The sequence below is a fragment of the Carcharodon carcharias genome, chromosome 6, assembly GCF_017639515.1.
Source record: "Carcharodon carcharias isolate sCarCar2 chromosome 6, sCarCar2.pri, whole genome shotgun sequence".
NCBI lineage: Eukaryota > Metazoa > Chordata > Chondrichthyes > Lamniformes > Lamnidae > Carcharodon > Carcharodon carcharias.
The window spans coordinates 50,670,022-50,694,304 of NC_054472.1; the positions used below are offsets into that span (position 1 = coordinate 50,670,022).

The 24,283-nt window shown below is 43.3% G+C and overlaps 1 protein-coding gene across 15 annotated transcripts in view; it reads left to right on the forward strand.

Annotated features, from left to right (window-relative positions):
- Nucleotides 1-24,283, forward strand: part of clasp2 (cytoplasmic linker associated protein 2) — a 557,389-nt gene that overhangs the window by 343,545 nt on the left and 189,561 nt on the right. For 10 of the 15 annotated variants that reach the window (XM_041189359.1, XM_041189360.1, XM_041189361.1 and 7 more), the window contains 2 exons: nt 442-549; nt 22,290-22,352. The exons of 2 other annotated variants lie outside the window; for them this stretch is intronic. In XM_041189359.1, the coding sequence (XP_041045293.1) occupies nt 442-549; nt 22,290-22,352 (171 nt within the window). The remainder of the gene's footprint in view (nt 1-441; nt 550-22,289; nt 22,353-24,283) is intronic. 3 more of the 15 variants (XM_041189365.1, XM_041189366.1, XM_041189367.1) reach the window with 2 other exon arrangements.

Below are 24,283 nucleotides of genomic sequence, written 5' to 3' on the forward strand. Positions count from 1 at the left end.
TTCCAACCATGTTCTGAAATGGGGTCTTTTTTTGGTAAGAAGAAGGGTGCAATTGTAGTTTTTGTTTTTTGGAGCCTGATCTCACCACCACTTTGCATGTTTTATCACTTTACCAAGGCATTGGCCTTTTTCTAACCCAAACATCAGCTAATCAAATTCTGTGTTTTAATCTGTTCATTGCTATCAGTTAGTATGAAGTCAGTATAATGAGTTGGTGAGTTAACTGTTGGTGGAAACATTATTGCCCACTTGCATAAAAGTGCAGACCATAAGTATTTTAAAATGAACCAAGGTGACATCACTTTACATTCATGTCTTTAAGTTTTTAAATCTTGAGGCTACAGTTTTGACAGTGGATATTTAATGATTACGGGAAGAATATTTCAACATCTCTATTTTTAAATAATTGTGCTGCTCTATACCCATCCTGATCCCTGCTAGTTCGAGGCAGCCGTATCCCTCGACCTAGTGTGAGTCAGGGCTGCAGCAGGGACGCCAGCCGTGAAAGCAGCAGGGACACCAGTCCTGTTCGATCCTTTACTCCACTTGGTAAGTAGGAGTCATTATTTAATGCATGGCTACCCATTTCCCCTTCCATTGCCATCCACTTAGTGATTCTTTTTGCTGCACTGTCCTATTCCATTTAGTATCCATATTAGAGCACCCTCTTTTTATTCACTTCTAGTCATTTAACCTGCAACATTGAGCATCATAACTACTTTATGGCTATGTTCCAAGATAGTTTCATTGCATTTGCTGTATGCTTTGGTGAATTTAGTATCTGCTTGTTGAGATGCAAGTTAAATGTCTTCCAGCCAAAAATTTCTCCATTACTTTTGCATGATACTTTTGTCAGACAACTGACAACCTCATTGGTTTAACAGTCACAAGACTGAAAATCTTTCCAATTTTAAAAATGTAGCATGCAAGTTATCAATGCTGAATGGGACTGGCTTTCATAGGCTCCAAAAATTGGAAAGATTGTGTATTTCCAAGTAACTTTTAGTCTCTTGAAATTGTTAAGCAAAAACACTGCCATTCCTTTCCTTTTAATTGAATGTTAAGTTATTGTGCTTTGAAAGGTTTTTATAAGTGCTGATTATGATCAGCTAATACAAGCAACCCTAAATCGATAATTATTGTTGGCATTTCGTACTGACATTTGTTTCATGTCATTGTTTTTGAGTTGCCAGAATCAATTCCTAATTTACAAACCAGCTGTTAATATTTAGAAATTCATAAATCTGTTTGAATAGGATAATTGAGTTAAACTGAAACAAAATGGCTTACTGTTTTTTGTAAATGGGCACATTTTGTTTAGCATGGTAAAGTGCATCAAAATAGCTACTCTGTGGGCCAGAATTTACTGTGAACTTCAAATGCACGGTCGTGTCATTTGTTAGACTTGCTCATGTACTTTACCTGAGCTTTTATGCTGGTAGTTACAGACTGAAATGGCATGGTACGCTCTACAGGAGATCTAGAACCTGTGTGAACAGGGCAAGCAACATTGTGTATCTTCTTAACTAATCATACTGAAGGATAGTTATAAGCAAGTGAACCAGGAAGTGTAAGTTAGAATAATGAATTCAAGGTCAAATCAGATACAAAAAGTTAAATAAAGAGAAGGAAAGAAACATAGGATTGGGATAGAGAAAAAAGAGACCAAGTAAAAGTTAAAATATATTGTAATTATTTTTAATCCTCGAGAATTAAAAGCTGAAGGAATGTATTTGCATACTTGTAAAAGTTGAATTTCAGTGCCATGGAGATTGTTTAGTAGTAATTCATAATGGATGGAAAGTCCTAACTTTTTGTGGTGAGTTTAGTCCATAACTACCACATCAGTAAGAAACTTCACATTGTTTAATGTATTTGAATGGTGAGTGAGATGGCATGATGCCAATTTTACGACTCTTATAGAGGGGTAGTGCATCTTGAACATGAACTTCTGGATTGTTGCATAAGTAGTGATGAACACTGTTGACCTCATTGATTTTTATTTTCCACAATCAATTCTAGGTCAATCTGTTGTACCTTGGCAATCATTCTTTTAAAGTTCCACCCTTCCAGTACTATTTCATTATCATTTAAAATGTTAGTGTGACTTTTTTTAATATTGGATGTTTTGGGCTGGAAGGGACTTAACCAGTTTCATTGCATCATAGCATGTCTCATGTAACTGATGTTTTATTGATAATATTTTGAGAAACTTTACACTCCGGCACTTCATAATTCGAAGAATATAAGCAACACAGAGCAGCACTGTTACAGTAGCTGGGCTACCTTAAGATTAGATGGCCTGTAGCAGGTTCAGTGGCACTGAAAATCAAACTCCGTTTGTGGGGTCATGTCTGTGGAGATTACAGAAGCTGCAACAATCAAACAAGCAGGTGCCTTGCACAAAACAGGACAAAGTTTTACAGACAAAGTTTTTATTTAACATTTGAAAATGCTGATTGTTTTCAATTATAAGATTATGTTTTACTGTTCAGACTGTACCTGTAGCAATTCTTAACAAATCAGATTCATTTTTACCTGGATGTCCATTTTATAATGTCCATGAAGCATTAACTAAATTAGTTGCCAATCAGCTATGATTCATTGAAAAATGGAACACGGAGGGCTTGTTACTTAAGGGTTGGCTTGTCCTCTGCCTTAGCACAAATGATTTTTGAGCTATGAATTTTTTATGTTGCATATATGTTTTAGCTGTGCATCTGTTAAGCAGCTTCAACATTAAGGAAGGAAAATTAGAAGGAAATTAGTCAGAAATGAAGCATGGGAACCAAAAGCAGTTCAGAAAAATTCCTTAGTAGCAACAAGGAAGGCAAACTATTTTTGTTTTCTGCCCTATTTTAATCACTGTGCATATAGTCTTACAGTACCTTAATAATCTTATCATTTGTTTTCCTAGTGTGAATAAGATTGTAGCCTCATGAAATTGGCTTCATTCTTCAGACTAAAAACATCCCTCTGTGCACTACCAAAGCACCATATCTATGGAGAATTAATTTTTATTCCTTGAAAATTGTTTTTATCATATTTGATCACTTTGGAAAGTATTTCTTTGATTCTTATGAAAGATCCAACACTGTACAGGAGGGTCTGTCCTTTACAGAATGCAGCTGGCTTAATCTCTGACTGATAACTCAGGGCAGCCCTACGAACTTGAGAAATTTAGAGGAACATTGCTTCCAAGGTTGTCCCCATTGACAGCCTGAACTTACCCTGGTAATTGGTTGGCAATGACTTTTAATACAGAAGAAAAAAGAAAACCTTCTCCAAACAGCAAAAACAAAAATTGTTACAAACAAATGTCATGGAGTCTTCAGTAGTGAGCATAAGATATTCATAATATGCATTAAGATGTATTATCTTTTGAGTGGAATAAACATGGCTGACCTTAGTTGGGTATTAACTATTTGATTTCAATTGGCTTCTAATGTTGCCAAAAAGATCAGCACGCCTGGGGATTGGGAGATTTTTGAAAATCAGCAAAGGATTACTAACAAATTGATGAAGAAAGAGAGAATAGGATGAGAGTAAACTAGTTAACACAGATCGTAAAAACTTTAATAGGTATGTAAAAAAGAAGAGATTAGCAAGAGTAAATCTGGTTTTTGGCAGCAAAGCAGGAGAAATTATATTGGGGAATAAGGAACTGGCAGCTACTTGAAGTAAGTACTTTGTATCCATCTTCATAGTGGAAGACACAAAAAAATGTTCCAGAAGTAGTGGGGAACCAAGGGTCTCGTGAAAATGCTGAATTTAAGGATTATTAGTCATAGAGTTATACAGCACAGAAATAGGCCCTTTGACCCATCATGTCTGTGCCGGATTAAATTCCATTTGCCGCTGATCTATCCATCTTACCAGCCCATCTATATTGTCCTGTAATCTAAGGTTTTCCTCCTCACTATTTACGACACCACCAATTTTTGTGTCATCTGTGAACTTACTGATCATACCTCCTATATTCACATCTAAATCATTAATGTACACTACAAACAGCAAGAGTTCCAGCACTGATCCCTGTGGTATAGACTTGTCACAGGCTTCCAATCGCAAAAACAACTTCGACCATCACCTCCTGCCACGAAGCCAATGTTGGATCCAATTTGCTAAATTGCCCAGGATCCCATGGGCTCTTATCTTCTTGACCATTCTCCCTTGCGGGACCTTGACAAAAGCCTTACTAAAGTCCATGTAGACTACATCAACTGCACTACCCTCATCTACACAGCTAGTCACTTCCTCGAAAAATTCAATCAAATTGTTAGATGTGATCTCCCTCGGGCAAAAGCCATGCTGACTTCCCCTGATTAATCCCTGCCTCTCCAAGTGGAGATTAATCATGTCCCTCAGAATATTTTCCAATCGTTTCCCTACCACTGATGTTAGACTCACTGGCTTGTAATTATCTGGTTTATCCCTACTGCCCTTCTTGTATTAGGGGAAAAATAGTACTCTCAAAATTCATGAGACTAAAAGCAACGAATCCCCTGGATGACAACCTACTGTTTTAAAAGAGATTGTTTCAGCGGTAGTGGATCCATTGTTTTTGGTGCTCTAGAACTCCCCAGATTCAGTAATGGTCCCTGTGGATTGGAAAGTAGCAAATATGGGGGAAGGGATCATTCAAGAGGAGATATATTAAATAAAAGGGAAGCAGTGAGGTAATAGAGCAGGGTAGCGATTTGGGCAATGATAACCAGAGTGTGACAGGAAGGGGCAGAGAGTACAAACTTAAGTGCATCAGCAGCTAAGGCCAGAGATTGCAAAAACAGTAAAAAGACAGAGGGTGGAATCATCCCAGATTTACACTAAGTGCGGTAGATGTTGGGAAAAAGAACGTCTTACCTGCCGGCTGCATTGGCGGCTTTTCACACCATATGTCCAAATCCCTCCTCATTAATCATGCATTCCCAGCAAACACACAGTTTAGGTGGTGTCATTCGCCCGCCACACTCGCGGGTGTCACCTCGCCGCTTCCTCAAATCGGGTGCCATATTTAAGTGCAGCTGCACTCACACGAGTGTGTTTCCAGCCCAGGACATCTGCACAGAAGACATAGCTCCGAAAGGCAAGAAGACTGCAGCTCCCTGATTCAGTGACGCGTCCCTGGAATGCCTTTTGGACACAGTGGAAGCCTGCTGTGATGTTTTCTACCCCGTTTGGGCCACAGGAGGGGCAGCAACATCACCAATCTGGCTTGGGAGGCAGTGGACAGTGCCAACACCCTGCCAAAGAGGACAGTCTCCCAGTGCCGAAAGAGGATGAATGATCTTTGTTCCACCAGTGTAAGCCACTCTCCTCATCACTCTCAACTCGCACACACTCAAACCTATCACACATCCATAGGGATCTCACTCAGCCTGTTCAAGGGACATCACCATTGAGGCTCTCTCATACACCTTTTCCTCATCCTGTCCATGACACCACTTACCACACATGCATGCTATGTATCCTTATCATCTGGCCTGGCGGGTGTCTTGCATGCACTCTATCTGTGTTCATGCAGAACAAGCTGACACACAACAAGAGGGTGAGGTTGCATACCGGTGGAGGAATGCCCGACATCAAGGTTCTAACAGGCTTTGAAAATCCAGGCATCCAGCTGGCTAGCAAAGATCTGGTCTGTTCCTGTGCTGACGGTGAGGTTGGCGGTGCTCTACCAATTGAGGATCAGCAGTACAACATCTATCAGACAACCATACTGTGAGTGATGTGTCCTATTTTACAGGCCTCTGCCTTGCACTAATTATCTCTCCTTGCTTTCATAGACACATCTGGGAAACAGCTGAGGGAGCCAGCTACCCAGGTCCTCAACTCAAGCCCTGAAGATACCTCAGAAGAGGAATCTGCTGGAACCCCAATTGAAGACCCATCACAGTGCTCACCCACACTCTCCTCTAGCACAGAGACACACACTGCGTTGAGGCTGAGTTCCAGAGTAGCCTCGGGGTCACAGTCTGGTGAGCACATCGCATGCCTTGGACTTCCTAGGTTTTAGGCACTCGTAGTACTGCTGGAGGAGGGTGCCACTGCCACTCAGCAGGTCCCCAAAAGCAGGCTTGGGTCCTCCAGGTTTCGGACCTCCAGAGGACACCGAGACTGCGCAGCCAGCAGGCTGCCCCCACCTCCGCTGCGGATGTCCGGGGAGCACCAAGACGTAGTGACAGGGTTAGGAAGGTTAAGAAGACATAGTTACACAGCCTGTGCACGGGTGTTAATCACATGTACATAATGTTCACTATTGTAAATAAACTCCCAAGAACGTCTCCTTGACAATGGCTCCTTGTTCTGATGAGCAGCGTTCATGTCACTGAAACTGTGGTTTGTGCGCAAGATAAAGGCAGGTGCCTCAGTCCAGGGCCTCTTCGGTGTGTAACTTTCAGCCAAAGTGATGGCCCGATTTTACACTCATTGGACACGTTAGTGATGCCTGCACCTCATTGGTGCTTGTCATTGCTGCCAGAGTGTCATGGGCAGGTGTCAGTGTTTCTTCATTCTCTCTGTGTTCTCTCAGCACCTTTGAGGTGGGACTAGCCGCCCCGTCTCTTCACTACCTGTGACCGGTGCTCCTGAAGGAGTTAGGTGCTGAAGGCTGTCAAAGTATTAGCTGCATTTAAAGTTTCACGGCTGCTTTTCCATGATGTGACCCTGATCACAGAGCGCAAGCAAGCTGCCCTCAGCCAGACTAGAATCAAATGCTCACAGATGCAATATGAGGATCTGTAGTGTCTCCTGACTGCATGTCATCATGATCCTCCATATATTTAGCAGCTGTGAGGGCCTCCCGAGCATGCCTGCCTTGTCTGGCCAATGCGATGGCCTCCTCACCCTCCTCAGAGGAGAGGTCCAGCTCCTCCATCTCTTCCCCAGCCAGTTCCTCTTCCTGTTGCAGTACCAGGTTGGAAAGGGTGCAGCAGGCAGCACCGATACATGACACCCTCTGTGGACTGTACTGCAGGGCTTCACCAGACAGGTCCAGGCACCAGAACCTCATTTTCAACATCCTGATGGTTTGCTCCACCAAGGTGCAAGTTGCAGCATGAGCCTCACTGTACCTTCTCTGCTGCACTCTGAGACTGCAGCACGGGTGTCATCAGCCATGTCCTCTGTGGATAGTCCTTGTCCCTGAGGAGCCAGCCATGTAACCTCTGTGGACCCTGGAAGATGTCAGGGACCTGAGACCTGCCACGGATGTAGGAGTCGTGGACACTCGCTGGGAACTATGTGCTGGGTCATACATCAGCTGAATATTCAGCAAGTGGAAACCTTGTGGTTGACATAGTTGACCGCATGTTGCCATGGAGATCTGAGTGCCATATGAGTGCAGTCGATGGCACCCTGCACCTGTGGGAAACCTGAGATCTGAGCAAATCCCAGCACTGTTGCACCCTGGATTTCCAGTTCCCAGACACAATGCACAAAGTTGTGTGCCTTTGCGAAGATGATGTCCAGGACCTCATGGATGCATTTGTGGGTGGAGGCTTCCGATATCCAACAGAGATCACCTGTGGAGCCATGAAGAGGAGCCATTGGCATAAAAACTGAGCGCTACGGTCACTCGCGGCCACTGGCAATGAATGCCCTCCATGTCCCCGGGAGAGAAATCCTGCAGCAGTTGGCAGATGTGACTGACCAGTTCCCCAGACATGCGCAGTCTTTGGTGACACTAATCCTCGGTCATTTGCAGGAAAGAAAGACAGCATCTATAGACCCTCAGTCTAGCTAGGTGCCGACCAGAAACCGCTTGCTGTGGCTCTTCAACGGCGTGTGGGAGCCCCAGCCATTCCGCCTTCCTGAGAGCACTGCTCCTCCCTTTGCTCAGCCAGGTGCCTCAGTCACCCTCTTCTCCTTTGTCTCTGCTGTATGTAAGCCATGAGGCATACAACTAGCTCATAAGGCTCCATGCTCCTGATGTTGTACTCTTGCAGGATGAAAGAGAGAGAGAGACGTGTGGGGTTAGCTTGGGCGTTCTAAGAACCCTTCTTGGTTTAGCCTGAAAGCCCCATAACGCATATTAGAGAGTGCTGGCAACCACTTGGATTATCAGAGTTCACTGTGCTGCATGGCTGCAACTACAGACCAGTCAGTTTGACCTCAGTGATAGCGAAACTCCTGGAACTATAGTGTGGGACAAAATTAATAGCCACTTAGACAAGTGCAGGATAATTAAGGAAAGCCAGCATGGATTCTTTAAGAGAAAATCATGTTTAACTAACTTGCTGGAACTTTCTGAGGCAGTAACAGAGAAGGTTGATGAGGGAAACACTTGTTATGGTGTATATGGACTTTCAAAAGGCATTTGATACAATGCCATACAACAGACTTGTTTGAAAAATTCTAGGTCATGCAATAAAAGAGAAGGTAGGCATTTGGATAAGAAATTGGCTGAGTGAAAGGAAATAGAGAGTAGCGATATATGGTTGTTTTTCAGATTGGAGGAAGGTTTGTAGTGGAGTTCCCCAGGGGTCAGTGTTGGGATCCTTGCTCTTCCTGATTTTGCTTTTCAATTCATTCACAGGATGTGGGCCTCGCTGGCTGGGCAAGCATTTATTTCATCATTGAGAAGGTGGTGCTGAGCTGCTGCCTTGAACTGCTGCAATCAAAGTGGTGTGGGCACACCCACAGTGCTGTTAGGGAGGGAGTTCCAGGAGTTTGACCCAGCGACAGTGAAGGAATTGATATATATTAATGACCTAGACTGTGGTGTGCCGGGCATGATTTCAAAATTTGCAGATGACATGAAGATTGGAAATGTTGTCAACTGTAATTGGGGCAGTCTTAAACTTCAAAAGGGCATTAGACATATTGGTGGATTGGGCAGACAAGTGGCTGATGAAGTCAAATGCAGAGAAGTGTGAGGTAATTGATTTTATAGGAAAAATATGGTGAGACAGTATAAAATAAAGGGAGAGCCTCTAAAGAAGGTGCGGGAACAGAGGGACCTCGGTGTATACATACGTAGGTAATACATAGCAGAAGATGGCAGGGTATGTTGAGAGAGTAGTTAATAAAATATATAGTATCTTAGGCTTTATTAATAGGGGCACTGAGTACAAGAGTGAGGAGGTCATATTGGACTTGTATAAGACACTAGTTAGGCCTCATCTGAAGTACTGCCTCCAGTTCTGGGTGCCATACATGAAGAAGGATGTGAAGGCATTGGAGAGAGTACAGAAGAGATTCACAAGAATAATTCCAGGGCTAAAGAACATTAGCTATGCAATAGATTGAAAGGTTGGGACTTTTTTCCTTGGAGAAAAGAAAGCTGAGAGGAGACTTGGTAGAGGTATTCAAAACTCTGAGGGGTATGGACAGGGTAAATAACGAGAAACTGTACCCACTCGAGAACGTCAAGAACCCGAGGCACAGACTCAAAATAATTGGCAAAAGGAGTAAATGTGAAGTGAGGAAAAAACTTTTCACCCAAAGTGTGGTTGGAGTCTGGAACAAACTTCCTGAAAGGGTGGTGGAGGCAATTTCGGTAGATTCAATCAAGGTATTTAAAAGGGAATTGGATTGCTACCTGAAAAGAGAGATGTGCAAAGTTATGGGGATAAGGCAGGGGAGTAGGACCATACGGAATGCTCTTTCAGAGAGCTAGTACAGACTCAGTGGGCCAAATGGCTGCCTTCTGCTCTGTAACGAAAACTGTGAAACCCCATCCACCTCCACCCCACTCCACCTGACTGATTGGCGGCAGACTCACTGATTGGAATGCAGTCTGTGCTCAGCTCAGGTGTAGGCATTCTCCTAATCCGCACTGCAGTTCTGTGCTGTTAGCTTGAACCATTGGGGAGATCAGTCCAAACCTGAATGATGACATTGCAAGGGGCTGTGATCACCACCACCAGTGATTTCTCCATGGCCAGCTTTCACAAGGAGATTGTACAACATGTGTAGTGTCCAATTGTTCTGCAACCCACTAAAACACCTATTAGTTTGCAGTCTATGCCCGAGGGGGTGAAGAGCTCTGCAGCATTTGGTGGTACTTTCAGGCCTCTATGTTGCTTGAGTGGGCAGCTAAGCTGGAGGCCCGACTCCAAGCATATCAATGCGGCTGTGCCTGACCTCAGCTGCGGAGGAATGACCGCTTAATACAAGGTTTCCCCAATATGTGGCTACTACCCTCCCCGCACATGTTTGTGTGCTACCATCAACCGCCACCCATTCACCTTGACCACAGGGCAGCCATTGCCCTGGCACCACACTGACAGCCAGCTGAAAAAAGTGACTTGTCTGTGCCCTTGCCTGAATGTGTGGCGCCTCAATCTTGAGGACCAATAGGTGGCCCCTGCAAGCGCTGTGCAGCATTACTGTGCACTCACTCCAGATTCCCCTCCAAATTCAGCTTGCCAGGTGCACGCCTTATAAATGTTGTGAAACACGTCGGCGTTATGATGATCAAGCATATGGGACTGATTCCGGCGAGTTTGGCTTATAATGAAATGCAAATGTATTACAATAAAGTTCCAGACGTCTAGTGGTAGGAAACGTGGTCGCCATTAATGGCAGAGTAGACGGTTGCAAACAAGTTTCACAACAGCATGAAACCGAATTTTAGTTTTACTGCCATAATGTCTGCTCACACCCGTCATGACGCCCAACGCCAACTGGCACAGATGATTCTGCCCAGAGTTAAAGGCTCTGTATCTGAATGTGCACATATTCATAAGAAAATGGATGAATTGTTAAGAAAGATAAAAATAAATATGTATGACCTGATAGCCATTATAGAGACATGGTTGCGGGGTGACCAAGGCTGGAACCTGAATATTGAAGGGCATTTGATATTTCAAAACTATAGGAAGCTAGAAAAAGATGGTGGGGTAGCTCTTTTAATTAAGGTTGTCATTAGTACAGTAGTTACAGAAGACCTTGACTCAAAAGAGCAAGATGTACAATCAGTTTCAATGGAAATAAGCAATAGTAAAAGAGGTCACTTGTGGGAGTTGTTTGTAAGCTCCTTTGTGGTAGTTACGTGGCAGGACAAGAGTATGCAGGAAGAAATAAATGGGGTGTGTAAGAAAGGTACCGCAATAATCATGGGATACTTTAATATACATGTAAATTGGCAAAGGTAGCCTGGAAAATGAGTTCATAGAGTGTATTCAGGACAATTTCTTCGTGCAGTACGTTCTACAGCCTGGAGCAGGCTATTCTGGATTGGTAATGAGCAATAGACCGGATTAATCAATAGCCTCATAGTAAAGGAACCTCAAGGCAACAGCTTTCATAACATGATCGAATTTCATGTTCAAGTTGGAGTGGGGAAGTGTGGGTCTAAGACTAGTGTTTTAAACCTAAATAAAGGTAATTATAAGGGTATGAAAGCAAATCTTGCTCAAGTGAATTGGGAAACTAGATTAAAAGGTAGGACAATAGAGATGCACTGGCAGAGTTTTAAGGAGATATTTATTAACTCTCAGCAAAGGTTTATTACATTGAGAAAGAAAGACTCTTTGAGAACGATGCATCATCCATGGCTGAACGAGGAAGTTAAAGATGGTATCAAATTGGAAGAAACACTGTACAAATCTGTAAAAATTAGTGGTAGGTCAGAAGATTGGTCAAATTTTTAAGAACCAGCAAAGAATGATTTTTAAAAAAAGAGGGAGAAAGAAAAGTTTGAGAGAAAGCTAGTGAGTGGTGTGAAAGCAGATAGCAGCGATCATAATATGATTGAATTTTATGTTCAGTTTGCGGGAGAGTAGAGTGGATCCAAGAGTAGTATTTTAAATTTAAGTAAGGGCAATTATGAGGGCATGAAAGCAGAACTAGCTAAAGTGGGCTGGCAAATTAGGTTATGGGATACGTTAATAGAGATGCAGTGGCAAACATATAAAAGGATTTTTCAGAATACACAGAATAGATACATTCCAGCGAGAGAAAAATTCCAAGGGGCGGACCGATCAACCATGGTTAACTTAAAAAGTTAAAGTTATTATCAAACTTAAAGAAAAAGCATATGATTGTGCAAGGACAGGTGGCAGGTCAAAAGATTGGACGGAATATAAAAAAAGCAGAGTGATTAAAAGATTAATAAGGAGGGAAAATTAGAGTACAAGAGAAAGCTAGCTAGAGATATAAAAACAGGATAGCAAGAGTTTCTATAGATTAAAAAAAAGAGTTAACAAAGTGAGTGTTGGTCCTATAGAAAGTGAGTCTAGGGAATTAATAATGGAAAATAAGGAGATGACAGATGAATTGAACAGGTACTTTGCATCAGTCTTCACCATAGGGGATGCACCTAACATCCCAGATATAGCTGTAAATCAGGAAATGGAAGGAAGGGAGGAACTCAAGAAAATTACAATCATCAGGGATGGGTTTTTTTAATTTGTTCATGGGATGTGGGTTTGCTGACCAGGCCAGCATTTGTTGCCCTTGAGAAGGTGGTGGTGAGCTGCCTTCTTGAACCGCTGCAATCCATGTGGGCATAAGTGAACCTGCTGTTAGGGAGTGAGTTTCAGCGAAAGTGAAGGAACGGTGACATATTTCCAAGTCAGGATGGTGAGTGGCTTGGAGGGGAATTTCCAGGTGGTGGTGTTGCCATGTGCCTGCTGCCCTTGTCCTTCTAGATGGTAGTGGTTATGGATTTGGAAGGTGCTATCTGAAGAGCATTAGTGAGTTCCTATACTGCATCCTGTGGATGGTACACACTGCTGCCACTGTGCGTCAGTGGTGGAGGGAGTGGATGTTTGTAGTTGGGGTATCAATTAAGTGGGCTGCCTTGTTCTGGATGGTGTCAAGCTTCTCGAGTGTAGTTGGAGCTGCATTCATGCTGGCACATGGAGAGTTTGACTTGTGCCTTGTAGATGCTAGTCCAGTTCACTTTCTGGTCAGTGGTAACTTCCAGGATGTTGATAGTGGGAGATTTAGGTATGGCAATACCATCAAGTGTCAAGGGCCGATGGTTAGATTCTCTCTTGGTCATTGCCCGGCCCTTGTGTAGCGTGGATGTTACTTGCCACTTGTCAGCCCAAGCCTGGTTATTGTCCAGGTCTTGCTGCATTTGGACATGGACAGTTTCAGTATTTGGGGAGTTGTGAATGGTGCTCAACAATGGTGCAATCTTCAACGAACATCCCCACTCCTCACCTTATGATCGAAAGAAGGTCATTGAAGCAGCTGAAGATGGTTGGGCCTAGGGCACTACCCTGAGGAACTCCTACAGTGATGATTGACCTCCAAAAACCACAACCATCACGGGCATGTGAAAAGGGACTATCAAGGGCTATGGCTACTGCACAGAAGCTAAATGGATGCTACAAGCCTCAATGTTCCTATAGTATTTCATAATACTCAGAATAAATATATTCATACTATCAAGAAAAATTCTAAGGGATGTACCCACCATCCATGGTTGACTAAAGAAGTTAAGGAAAGCATAAAACTTGAGGAAAAAGCATGTAACTGCACAAAGATGAGTGGCAGGTAAGATGATTGGTCAGACTATAAAGAAGAGCAGAGAATGACTGAAAGGTTAATCAGAAGAAAAAAATTAGAATATGAGAGTAAGCTAGCTATAAATGCAAAAACAGATAGCAAGAATTTCTACAGGTATTTAAAAAGGAAGAGAGTAAGTAAAGTGAGTGTTGGTCCTCCAGGTAATGACAATGGGGATTTAATAGTAGATAACAAAATGACAGATGAAATGAACAAATATTTTGCTTCTGTCTTCACTATGGAAGATTAAAAAACACATTCCGGTAATAGCTGTTAATCAGGAGGTGGCAGGGAGAGAGGAACTTGATGAAATTACAATCACAAGGGAAGCAGCAGTCCATCTCCATCTCCTGTTGGACTTCATCCTAGGGCCTTAAAAGAAGTAGTTGGTGAAATAGTTGATGCAATGGTCTTAATTTTCCAAAATTTCCTAGATTCTGGGAAGGCTCCATGAGATTGGAAAATAGCAAATGTAAGTTCTTTATCCAAAAAGGGATGGAGACAGAAAGCAGGAAGCTACAAGCCAGTTAACTTAACATCTGTCTTAGCTAATGAGGTTGCAGATGCATTGGTGTTCATTTTCCAAAAATCACTAGATCCTGGAAAAGTTCCATCAGACTAGAAGTAGCAAATCTAACCCCTCTCTTCAAAAAGGGAGGGGGGCAGAAAACAGAAAATGAAAGGCCAATTAGCTTGACATCGGTCATTGGGAAGGTATTAGAATCAATCATTAAGGAGGTTATAGCTGGGCACTTATGAAAAACTCAAGCCAATCAGGAAGAGTCAGCATGGTTTTATGAAAGGAACATCATGCTTAACCCAGTTTATTGGAGTTCTTTGAAGGAGTAACATGCGCTGTGGATAAAGGGGAGCTTGTAGATGTACTGTACTTGGATTTCTAGAAGGCATTTGATTAGGTGCCACATGAAAGATTATTGTGGAAAACAAAAGCTCATGGTGTAGGGGGTAACATATTAGCATGGATAGATGATTGGAATTACAATTTATTTATACAATTTATACCAATGACCTAGACGAGGGGAGCGAAGGCATGGTACCTAAATTTGTAGATGACGGAAAGATAGGTAGGAAAGTATGTTGTGAAGAGGGCATAAGGAAGTTAGGTGGATAAAGATAGGTGGAATGAGTGGGCAAAAATCTGGCAGATGGAGTATAATGTGGGAAAATGTGAAATTATTCACTTTGGCAGGAAGAATAAAAAAGCAGAGCACTACTTAAATGGAGAATGACTGCAGAATTCCGAGGTGCAGTGGGATCCAGGTGTTCCAGTACATGAGTCACAAAAAGTTAATATGCAGGTACAGCATGTAATGAAGAAGGCTAATTTAATGCTATGTCTTATTATGAGAGGAATTGAACATAAAAGCAACAATGTTATGCTTCAGTTGTACAGGGCACTGGTGAGACCACTTCTGGAATACTGCAGTTTTGATCACCTTATTTAAGAAAGGATGTAAGTGAATAGGAGGGCGATTCAGAGGAGGCTCACTAGATTGATACCTGGAATGAGCGGATTGTCTTATGAAGAAAGGTTAGACAGACTGGGCTTGTTTCTGCTGGAATTTAGAAGAAGGAGGGTGACTCGATTGAAGTATCTCAGATCCTAAACAACCTTGACAAGGTGGACGTGGAAAGGATGTTTCCTCTTGTTGGTGAGCCCAGAACTGGGGAGGCATTGTTTTAAAATTAGGGGTCGCCCTTTTAGGACAGAGATGAGATTTTGTTTCTGAGGGTTGTGCAACTCTGGAACACTCTGCCTCAGAAGCGGTGGAGGGGGGGTCATTGAATATTTTTAAGGCGGAGATAGATAGATTGTTGTAAGGCAAGGGAATCAACACTTATCAAGGGTAGATGGGAATGTGGAATTCGAAACAGAAACAGGTCAGCCATGATCTTGAATGGAGCAAGCTTGAGGGGTTGAATCACTATTTCTGCCCCTATTTCCTATGTTCATTTGTAATAGCCTGCCTGAGAGTTACAGCACATGGGTCTGTTGAGCCTAATCAAGACCCTCGTTGTGAATGCACAACCTCCTGTGGACCTCCAGGATGTTATTAGCTTGGAAGGGGTGGCCTGGGGATGTCAATGTCAAGACTGAGGGCAGGTCAAAGGCTTGAGACTGGATTCCTGGCTTGAAGATGGCAGGAGACCATTCAAGGGGAAGTATCAATGATTGTATCCATTCATACATACAAGGAGGAGTGGAGAATGCAGGCTGCAGGCAATGCTGCCTTGTTGATAGCTTTGATTGGAGTGAGGAGAAGAAGGGCACATCGCTGATTTGGCATAGCTCAGAGAAGACTCATCAGCCTGAGGAGCATGAGCTAGAAGGGCCCTAGGAAGTCCCAGATGCTGAAGAGGAGGGATGGATGGGGGCAAAATCCACAAAGACGTTTGGCATGATCAAGGGCCTATAGAATATGCTGCTCATAACATGGAGCTGAGCAGAAGACATTCCGCAGATGTCTTCGCTTGTCAATGGATGTTATAGCTCATATTTTCCACCTTTTCCATGAGGAACTAATGCTGCAAGGACTTGGAGGGCATTCCACACCAGTTGCTTTGAAGGTGACCGTGGCACTGAACTTTTTTGCTCACAGATCCTTCCAGGGCTGTACTGGGAACCTTTGTGGAATCTCACAATAGGTGACACACATACATAAGGGAGGTGACACATGCCCATTTCAATACAGCTCACTGTTACATGCAGTTCTGCATGGATGACACAAGCCAGGCTTCAAGAGCTGTGGGCTTTGCTGCAATCTCAAGTTTTGTATGTGTGCAGGGCACCTTCAAATGCATACGTGGCCTTGAGAGCTCCTTGGCAACATACTGGGAGATTCATAAATAGAAAAGGATTTCACTCTGAACATCCAGAATTAGTGACCACAGAATGCAGATCCCACATGTTTGTGCTAAGTACCCAGGGAGTACTCACAACTTATTGAGTCACTCACAGGTCCCATGGACCTTTGAGGGTCCTCAGTGCTTAGAAGGTTGGCCCCTCGGTGACAAAGGGTACCCCTAGAAGACATGGCTAATGACGCCTGTTGGTTGGCCATTGGGTACAACTGAGGAGAGATGCAATGCTTCGCATTCCGTCACAATGTCATTAATAGAGCAAACTATTGGCCTCCTAAAGATGCATTTCCCAAGTTTGGACCAGTCAGGCGCAACTCTCCAGTGTTCGCCACAGAGAGTGTCCCCCGTCATCATTGTTCACTGTGCCTTGCACAGGGGGATTTATTGCCGGAGGGAGTCATTGAGAAGCTGACAAGGAGGACATTGAAGGGGATGGACAACGATTTAGACGAGCCACATGAGGCCATTGCATGGGCATGACGCAGCAGACATGGCCATGACAACCTCATAGTTGCAAGATTCCAGGAGGAATAAGGTGATGACAAATTTTCACAATAAAAGTTTCCTTCAGCCTTTGATGCATAAGATGCACCAACACCTTTATTTTCAGCTTGAACATCTCAGGAAAGGTCAAAAAACTTTCAATGATCATGTAAGAAGCATTAGTCACCTTATGCCCTCATAATGAGATCATCCTTTGAAGACATAGCAGCCTTGGCAACATGTGGCTGCTGTAGAATGTGATTAGCACTCCCTTAGCGCACGTCCTTAATCAACACCACACACTGCAATCCTTTCAATCGTGGCACCACCAAATCAGTGGGAATGGCAGCTTTCAAGCAACTGAAAATCCAGTTCACACATGGATGCACTCATGTCAGTGTGACACCAGCTTAGTAAGACATGCACACATTTTTCGGTGGCTTATGCTTAAATGTCTCCAGAGAGAACAGCATCCGGAGAGCTCCATTTCTCCCATCACCAGCTGTCATGAATTTATAATGCAGAGGCATCATCTTGCTACTGACCCCCAATTGCCCTTCACACATCAGGATGCAGTGATCTTTAACTCTACATCTGCGAGGTATGTTTGAAATGTCCTCACAGACAGCCTCAATAGGATAGTGGTTTGATTAGTTACAAACACTCAGAGTCCTGCAATCATCGGAAACGTGCCAGGTTTCTGTCCTGGATGACCTTGACACTAAGGAGAAAGGTGGCCCAGTCAGCATTGCCACAGCAAACAATGACAACATCTTCCCTTCATGGACCTTGCTTAGGACTTGCAAATGCATCACTTTCAGGCATGGCAGTCCTCAACATAATCCAGCTCACATAGACCCATCCTTTCCATATACCCTAAGTTAGTGAGTGCACTGTCGTGATGAATTCCATATTGAGTTGTGGGATGTGCCTTCACAAAAGTGCCTTCACATAACTCACTGTAAGCAACCATCTAGGAGCAACGTAAGATCATCACAAGGTCAGGAGACTGCTTCATCAAGATGAGCACACACCTCTGACATCACACGCTGATACCCCTCTTGCAGACATTTATCATGTTCCCGATTGATCCTTACTTCCCTAGCTCAGCATCATGCATGGGGAGAGTGGGAACTAAGCATGGAATGATGTTCAGCCTTAAGTGTGGAGACGCAATCTTCTTGCAGAGAGGCATGAAAGCCTATGGGGTTTGAAGTTTGACACTACTTTTTTCATTAACCCACTTTCATAAATTAAGCACCATCGCTAATTACACAGAGAAATGATTGTAACGCTAGTTGCAACGACTACTTGTTCCATCCATAAACAACAGATGTCAGTGCAACAGCAGCAGGTTAATCACGAACTTTGATGAGCACTTCTCCAGAGCCCGGATAATGTCTGCCTGATGTTTAAGGCTGACAGGTATATTGGCCAGCCATCAGTCTCACAAATGATCTGCCTTTCCTGATGTTGCAGATGTGGAAATCAAGGCTACTCACTGGTGCAGTTGTGTTAAGAGTTAAGGCAACTGAATATCACGATGGGAGTTCTTTGGGGGGTACATTTAGGACCCTTAAATGAATGAGGGATATTTAACTGCATTGAATATCAATTAAATTTATGAGAGTTGGAGAAGATTAAGCCAACATACATTTACAGAAGTGAAAAGTCAAAACAATGAGTGATCACCCTTGCCACCAGTGTGCATTGAAAATTTCTTCATTTTTCTTAACCTACACTTAGGTGCAGCTCCAACACCCGCAGCTGAGTGGAGACAGTCTGCTGACTGCTATTCTCTGTTGTCTGAGATGACTTCAGCGGGCATCTGCTGGTGGTCTAAGGCCTTTAGGGCCCCAGCCTGCTAAGCGTTCCCTGTCCTGATGCAGATGCACCCTCCTTGACCTGACCTGCTGGAATTGATGGGGTCACTGGCAGAGGGGAGTTAGAGCGGCAGGGCACCCTTGGAGTGACCTGAGTGGATGCCCCTGGGGGACCTGGTTGGCACTTCTCCTCCCTCCTGCCCTCCCTGATTCCTTGAGGAGAAGAGGCATCTGCAGGAAGCTTGAGGTGCCCATCCCTCTCTCGCCTAGCCACTGCTGAAACACACCCATGGCTAGAGTGATGGTGTGCAAGCCCAAGCGCAAATTCGACAGAAGCTGCTGGACCTGGGACTCTTCTAGTGGAAACTTCGATATGCTTGCTGCTGGAGCCACGACATCAGAAGGAATGTGGACAGACTCTCCTATTCTTCGTTCCAGTCTGCTGATGGCCTTTGCCTACTCTATCTGACGTTCCCCTGCCTGTATTCGCATCTCCAACATGTCTCTTAGGGTCAATTGCAGAGGCTCATCATCAGACTCTGTCTCAGCAGGCGCCTGGTCTCCAGTAGCCTTCCGAATGTCGGAGGTCTTGGCTGTAGCTGCTTCCACCTGCTGTGGACCCATGTCTATGAGATGGTCACCAGATTGTGAACCCTAGTCTGGTGTAGAACTAGGTCCCACCAATATGCATGTATCTGCGCTCGTGGAGGATGCAGATGAATGCAGTGATGATTCTTCATCTGAGCATATGTCTGCTTCCTCCTCATAGGGGTCTGGGGTTCTGTTTTCTTATTAAGGAACTCCTCCCCCTTTTACTGGTTCCTGGAATAGAGAGAAGAGAGAATTAGTGATTGACAAAGCAGGGTCATACATTAAAGATCACTTTGTCATTTTCCGTATGTTGTTGATGTACACTGGATATACCCTCACTGGCTTTTTGGGGGAGGCTGATCTCTCTTTCCGCCCAGGAATATCAGCCAGCTCGGCAATCAGCTCTTTCAACCTTGAGAGGGTCCGCAACTCCAGGGCCCCCCGCCAGTCATGGCTCTCTCCCTTTTGTTATGTGAGACCTTGTCCTGCATAGAGACAGATGGATTGACTGTGTGAGTACAATGGATGAAAGAACAGTTCAGAAGCATGCATGCCTGTTGTGTCATCTGAGCACTCCCCAGTAAGGGATTAAGACACTGTTTGTGCAGGAAGCTAAGAGACGGTGGCTGGCTGGCAGACAACCTGTGTGATGTCCCATTTTGCTAGTTATGTGTGACATCCCTGTGGACTCTAACCCTTAGACTGCCTGATGCCCTTATGAGAATGTGAGCTTGCAGTGCGTAGAAGTTTCACTTAGCCTGACAGAATGAAGAAGGTCATTCATGTGTTTGCAGCACTGCAGGGCAGCTTTTTTGAGTGCCATGGGCACGAACATCCCTGGTGATCTCCTCCCAGGCCAGCATGTTCAAGTGGGAGGACTCCCAAATCCCATCCCTCAGAAGGAGGACCTCCCTTCCTTGCACATCCTGGAGCAGAATCCCCAGGGAGGCTTTGCTGAATCATGATGCAGAGGATTTGTTTCTTTTTGCGGTCATTGCTTTCCTCTCCACAACAATTCCTGTCCTGCAGTGTGGATTTCTGTAGGGGTGCCATTTAAATAATGCAGGACCTACGTCCCATGAGGAAACAGCTGGGTGGCCGAATTCTTGCCTGCTCCACTGCAAGATTCACTGAGCTCCCACTGATGCATAATTAAGAAGTTCAAAAGCATAGGATTGCACGTGTTCAGCCAACCTGCCACCCAGCAGGAATCACTCCAACTATCCCACCCACTTCTGGACATTGTCTCCACAATGGATAATTCTGCCCAACATTATAGAATCATAGAATGGCCCTAATGGTTGTTAATTGTAAATCTGTGGAGCTTTTCCAGGCACTACTATTAATAGCCTTTGTCAAGTACAAGTGCCTCTTACATATCCAAGCAGGACGAGGAGTGGAGATAGAAGAGAATGCAGTCCAAGAGGTATGTTTCAAGGATGAGTTTGAAGATGGGCAGAGAAATGTGTCATACACAGTAATCAGCCCCTGATAAATGTGTTTTCTAATTTTAAAGAGCGCAATACTTAGAAAACATGGAAAATACAGTAATTAGATAAATAAAACATTTTTTATTATTGCTTTATAAAGTTTTGTCACTGTTTTAAGTCTCAGGCACATATTTATATCCGATTCATACACTTGTGGTTAGGCATTCTAACATTATTCCAGAATTCAGAAAATGCAGAAATCCAGGAATGGCTTGGTCCAAGGCATTCCAGATTGGAGAGGTGACAGTGTATTGGGCATGTGATAACAGGGCACTTAGAAAACCATATGATTGGACAGAGTCAACACAAATTTTATGAAAGGGAAATAGTGTTTTATAATTCTGAGTTTTTTGAGGTTATAATTTTGAGGTTATATGTGATTCTGTGATAACTAGCTAGATAGATAAGGGGGAACCAATGGATGTAGTGTGATTAGATTTTCAAAAACCGTTTGATAAGGTGCCACGCAAGAGGTTATTACACAAACTAGGGTTCATCAGATTGGGAGTCTATTCAGCATAGATGGAGGATTGGTTAATGAACAGAAAGCAAAGTAGGAATAAACAGGTCATTTTTGGGCTGCAGAGTGTAACTGGTGGGGTACCACAAGGATCAACTTTTTAAAATCTATATCAATGACTTAGATGAGGTGTGACTGAGTGTCATGTATCCAAGTTTACTGACAATGCAAAGGTAGGTGGAAATGTAAGCTGTGAGGAGGAAGCATAGAGGCTGCAAAACAATCGGTACTGTTTAAGTGTATGGGCAAGAACATTGCAAATGGAATATCTTGTGGAGTGTTGTAAAATTAACCATTTTGATCGAAAGAATGAAAAGCAGTATATTTTTGAAAAAGTAACAGACTGGAAAGTGTTGGTATTCCGAGGGATCTGGGTGTCCTTGTACATGAATGATGGAAAGTTAACAGGTAGGTACAGAAATATAAAGGAAAAGAATGGTAAGTTGATCTTTATTACAAAGGAATTGGAGTATAAGAGTAAAAAAGTCTTAGTCCATTATAAAACACCTTGGTGAACCGACACCTGGAGTCCTACGTACAGTTTTCACCTCATTACCAATGGAAGGATATATTTACCTTAGAGGAGGAATTCAGCCAATTTGTGAGACTGATTTCTAGGCTGAGGGCTTGTTCTATGGGGAGACATTGAGTAGACTATATCCTTGGAGTTTAGAAGAATAATAGATAATCTCATTGAAACATGAAATTCTTAAGGAGCTTGTCAGGATAGATGCTGGAAGGCTGTTCCACCTAGCTGGGGGAGTTCTAGAAGTCGGGATCACAGTCTCAGAGTAAGGGGGTAGCACTTTAGGACTAAGATGAGGATAAATTTTAGCAAAAGGATTGCAAGTCTAGAATTACATGTAATCTCTTTATTTTTAGAGTAAGTGTTGCCAACATTTTGATTTTCTTATTTCTGTTGATTTGTGCTCTTTTTATCTAAGAGACAAATCTTTAATTTCAAGTTAACATTATGCACATAATCGAAGGCCTGCCATGGTAATAGACAGGGTTTGTGTCATCCTATACTTACAGCCTCCAGACATCACTCCAGATCAACTGGTGCCCTCTACACCTCAGACACATATTCAGCTACAGGTGAAAAATCGGGTAACAGCATGCCAACATTGTTTGTGCAAACTTTCCAACTTGGCATCTTTTTGGTTGGCATGTTCCTAAGTCTGTAACCATAAAGAATAATTTTTGTCATCTTTATTTCCTTATCAAAATGATAATATTTTTGAAGATCTCATTTTGGTTACAGTGTTATTTAAATGGGAGTAATGCTGCAGAGGTGCTTGTACACTTATGTTGAAAAAAGTCAAATATTTAACAAAAATAACTTTCTTTCCATTATGAGCTTTGTATCTCACGCTGTCATTTGCCCCTGCCTCAGTTATCTCTCCTTGTGTGTGCTTCCTCATGAAAGCACCCCTCAATATACCTCACCTCAATTCCCATCTTGCTCTGTCATTCATTCTTTCCCTTGTTCAGCGAGATGTTTTCCCTGGCTAGAATTAGGGATCACAATCTCAGAAGAAGGAGTCAGCCATTTAGGACTGAGTTGAGGATAAAATTCTTCATTCAAAGGGTTGTGAACCTGAAGAATTCACTGCTCCAGTGAATGGGGTTGCTCAGTCTTTGATGATGCTGAAGAAAGAGATTGATTAATTTTTGGACAGGATCACCAACCCATACTCATGTTTTTGATCTGTTTTTCTCTCTTATCATCTCAGATAGTAGGATCTTTACACAACCTTGCACTTAGGATCATAGAAATTACAGTACAGAAGGAGAACATTCTGGCCATCACATATATCAATGAAAAATATCACTTGTACTTTTCATCCTCTGATCATATTGTTGTGCATTCTCTTTTCTAATTTTTATCCAATTCTTTTTTAAATGGCCTTGTAGTTTCTGCCTCAATTGCCAAGTGTTATAAAATGTTCCATTCTCATAACCAACTATATGAAACATCTAACTTTCACCTTTATTCTTTTAATAATTTTCAGTTTATGCCCCTTATGAATCCATCTAATGGAAATAACCTTTCATTATTTACCCTCTCAAAACAAAGTCTTGTATAAATTCAATATCACTCTCTTGTTCTAATAATCATTGCCCTGTGTGCATAAAACCGATTGACCTGCATCTTCCAAGGAGCAGCAACATCATCGGATTGTCATTCTGCTCCAACTTTTCCCCGACTCCATGTGGCTCTGCATTTCATGCCGGGTCTTCTGAGCCCGACACATAGTGCGCAGCATCCATTGGGGAACCTTGTCTAAGCACAGTAGGGTCGGGGAGAAGGCAGGACTCACTCTCTTTTTAAGGCACTAGCTGCCGTAAGATAAGTTTGAAAGTCCACAGTGAATGTTAGCCAACAAGTGAATGTTAGTGAACAGGTGAATGGATGAATGAGCGAATGGGTAGGGTGGGTGAGATAAGTGGGTAGATAGGCAGGGTGGGTGAGGTGACAGTTGGGTGGTCAGAGTGCTAATTAGGTTGGTATGCTAGCCAGGAGGTCGGGGACTAGCCGGATATCAGGGTAGATGATGGGTCAGGTGGTAATTGGAGGGTTGGGAGGGTCAGTGAGAGTGATGGGGCTGTCAGCCCTGGAATTACTCAGGAATTAGACTAGGTTTTTACTGTCAGACATTTCCTGAGTAACTATTCAGGTGAGTACATTAGAAGTGTCCAAAGTCTTCGAAGCTAACTCAAAGTAAGAGACAATTGTGGAGGGTCCAGGGGAGCAGGGAAATTGCCCAGCGGAAGTTGAAATATCCCGAGCAATTCCCACATAGCTCAGACTGTCAGGACTTCCATAGGATCCTGACATGCGTTTCCAGTCATACATCCGGTCTCTGATGATCCGGCGACTGCAAGATTTGGACCATTGTCTTTTTAATGGCCTTTTCTATGCGCAGTCCTACCTGTCAAGATCTATGTATCTGTACACCCAGCTTTCTGTTCCTCCAATAGAACGTACATATTGAGCAGAGATTGAAGTCACCCCATTTAGAATA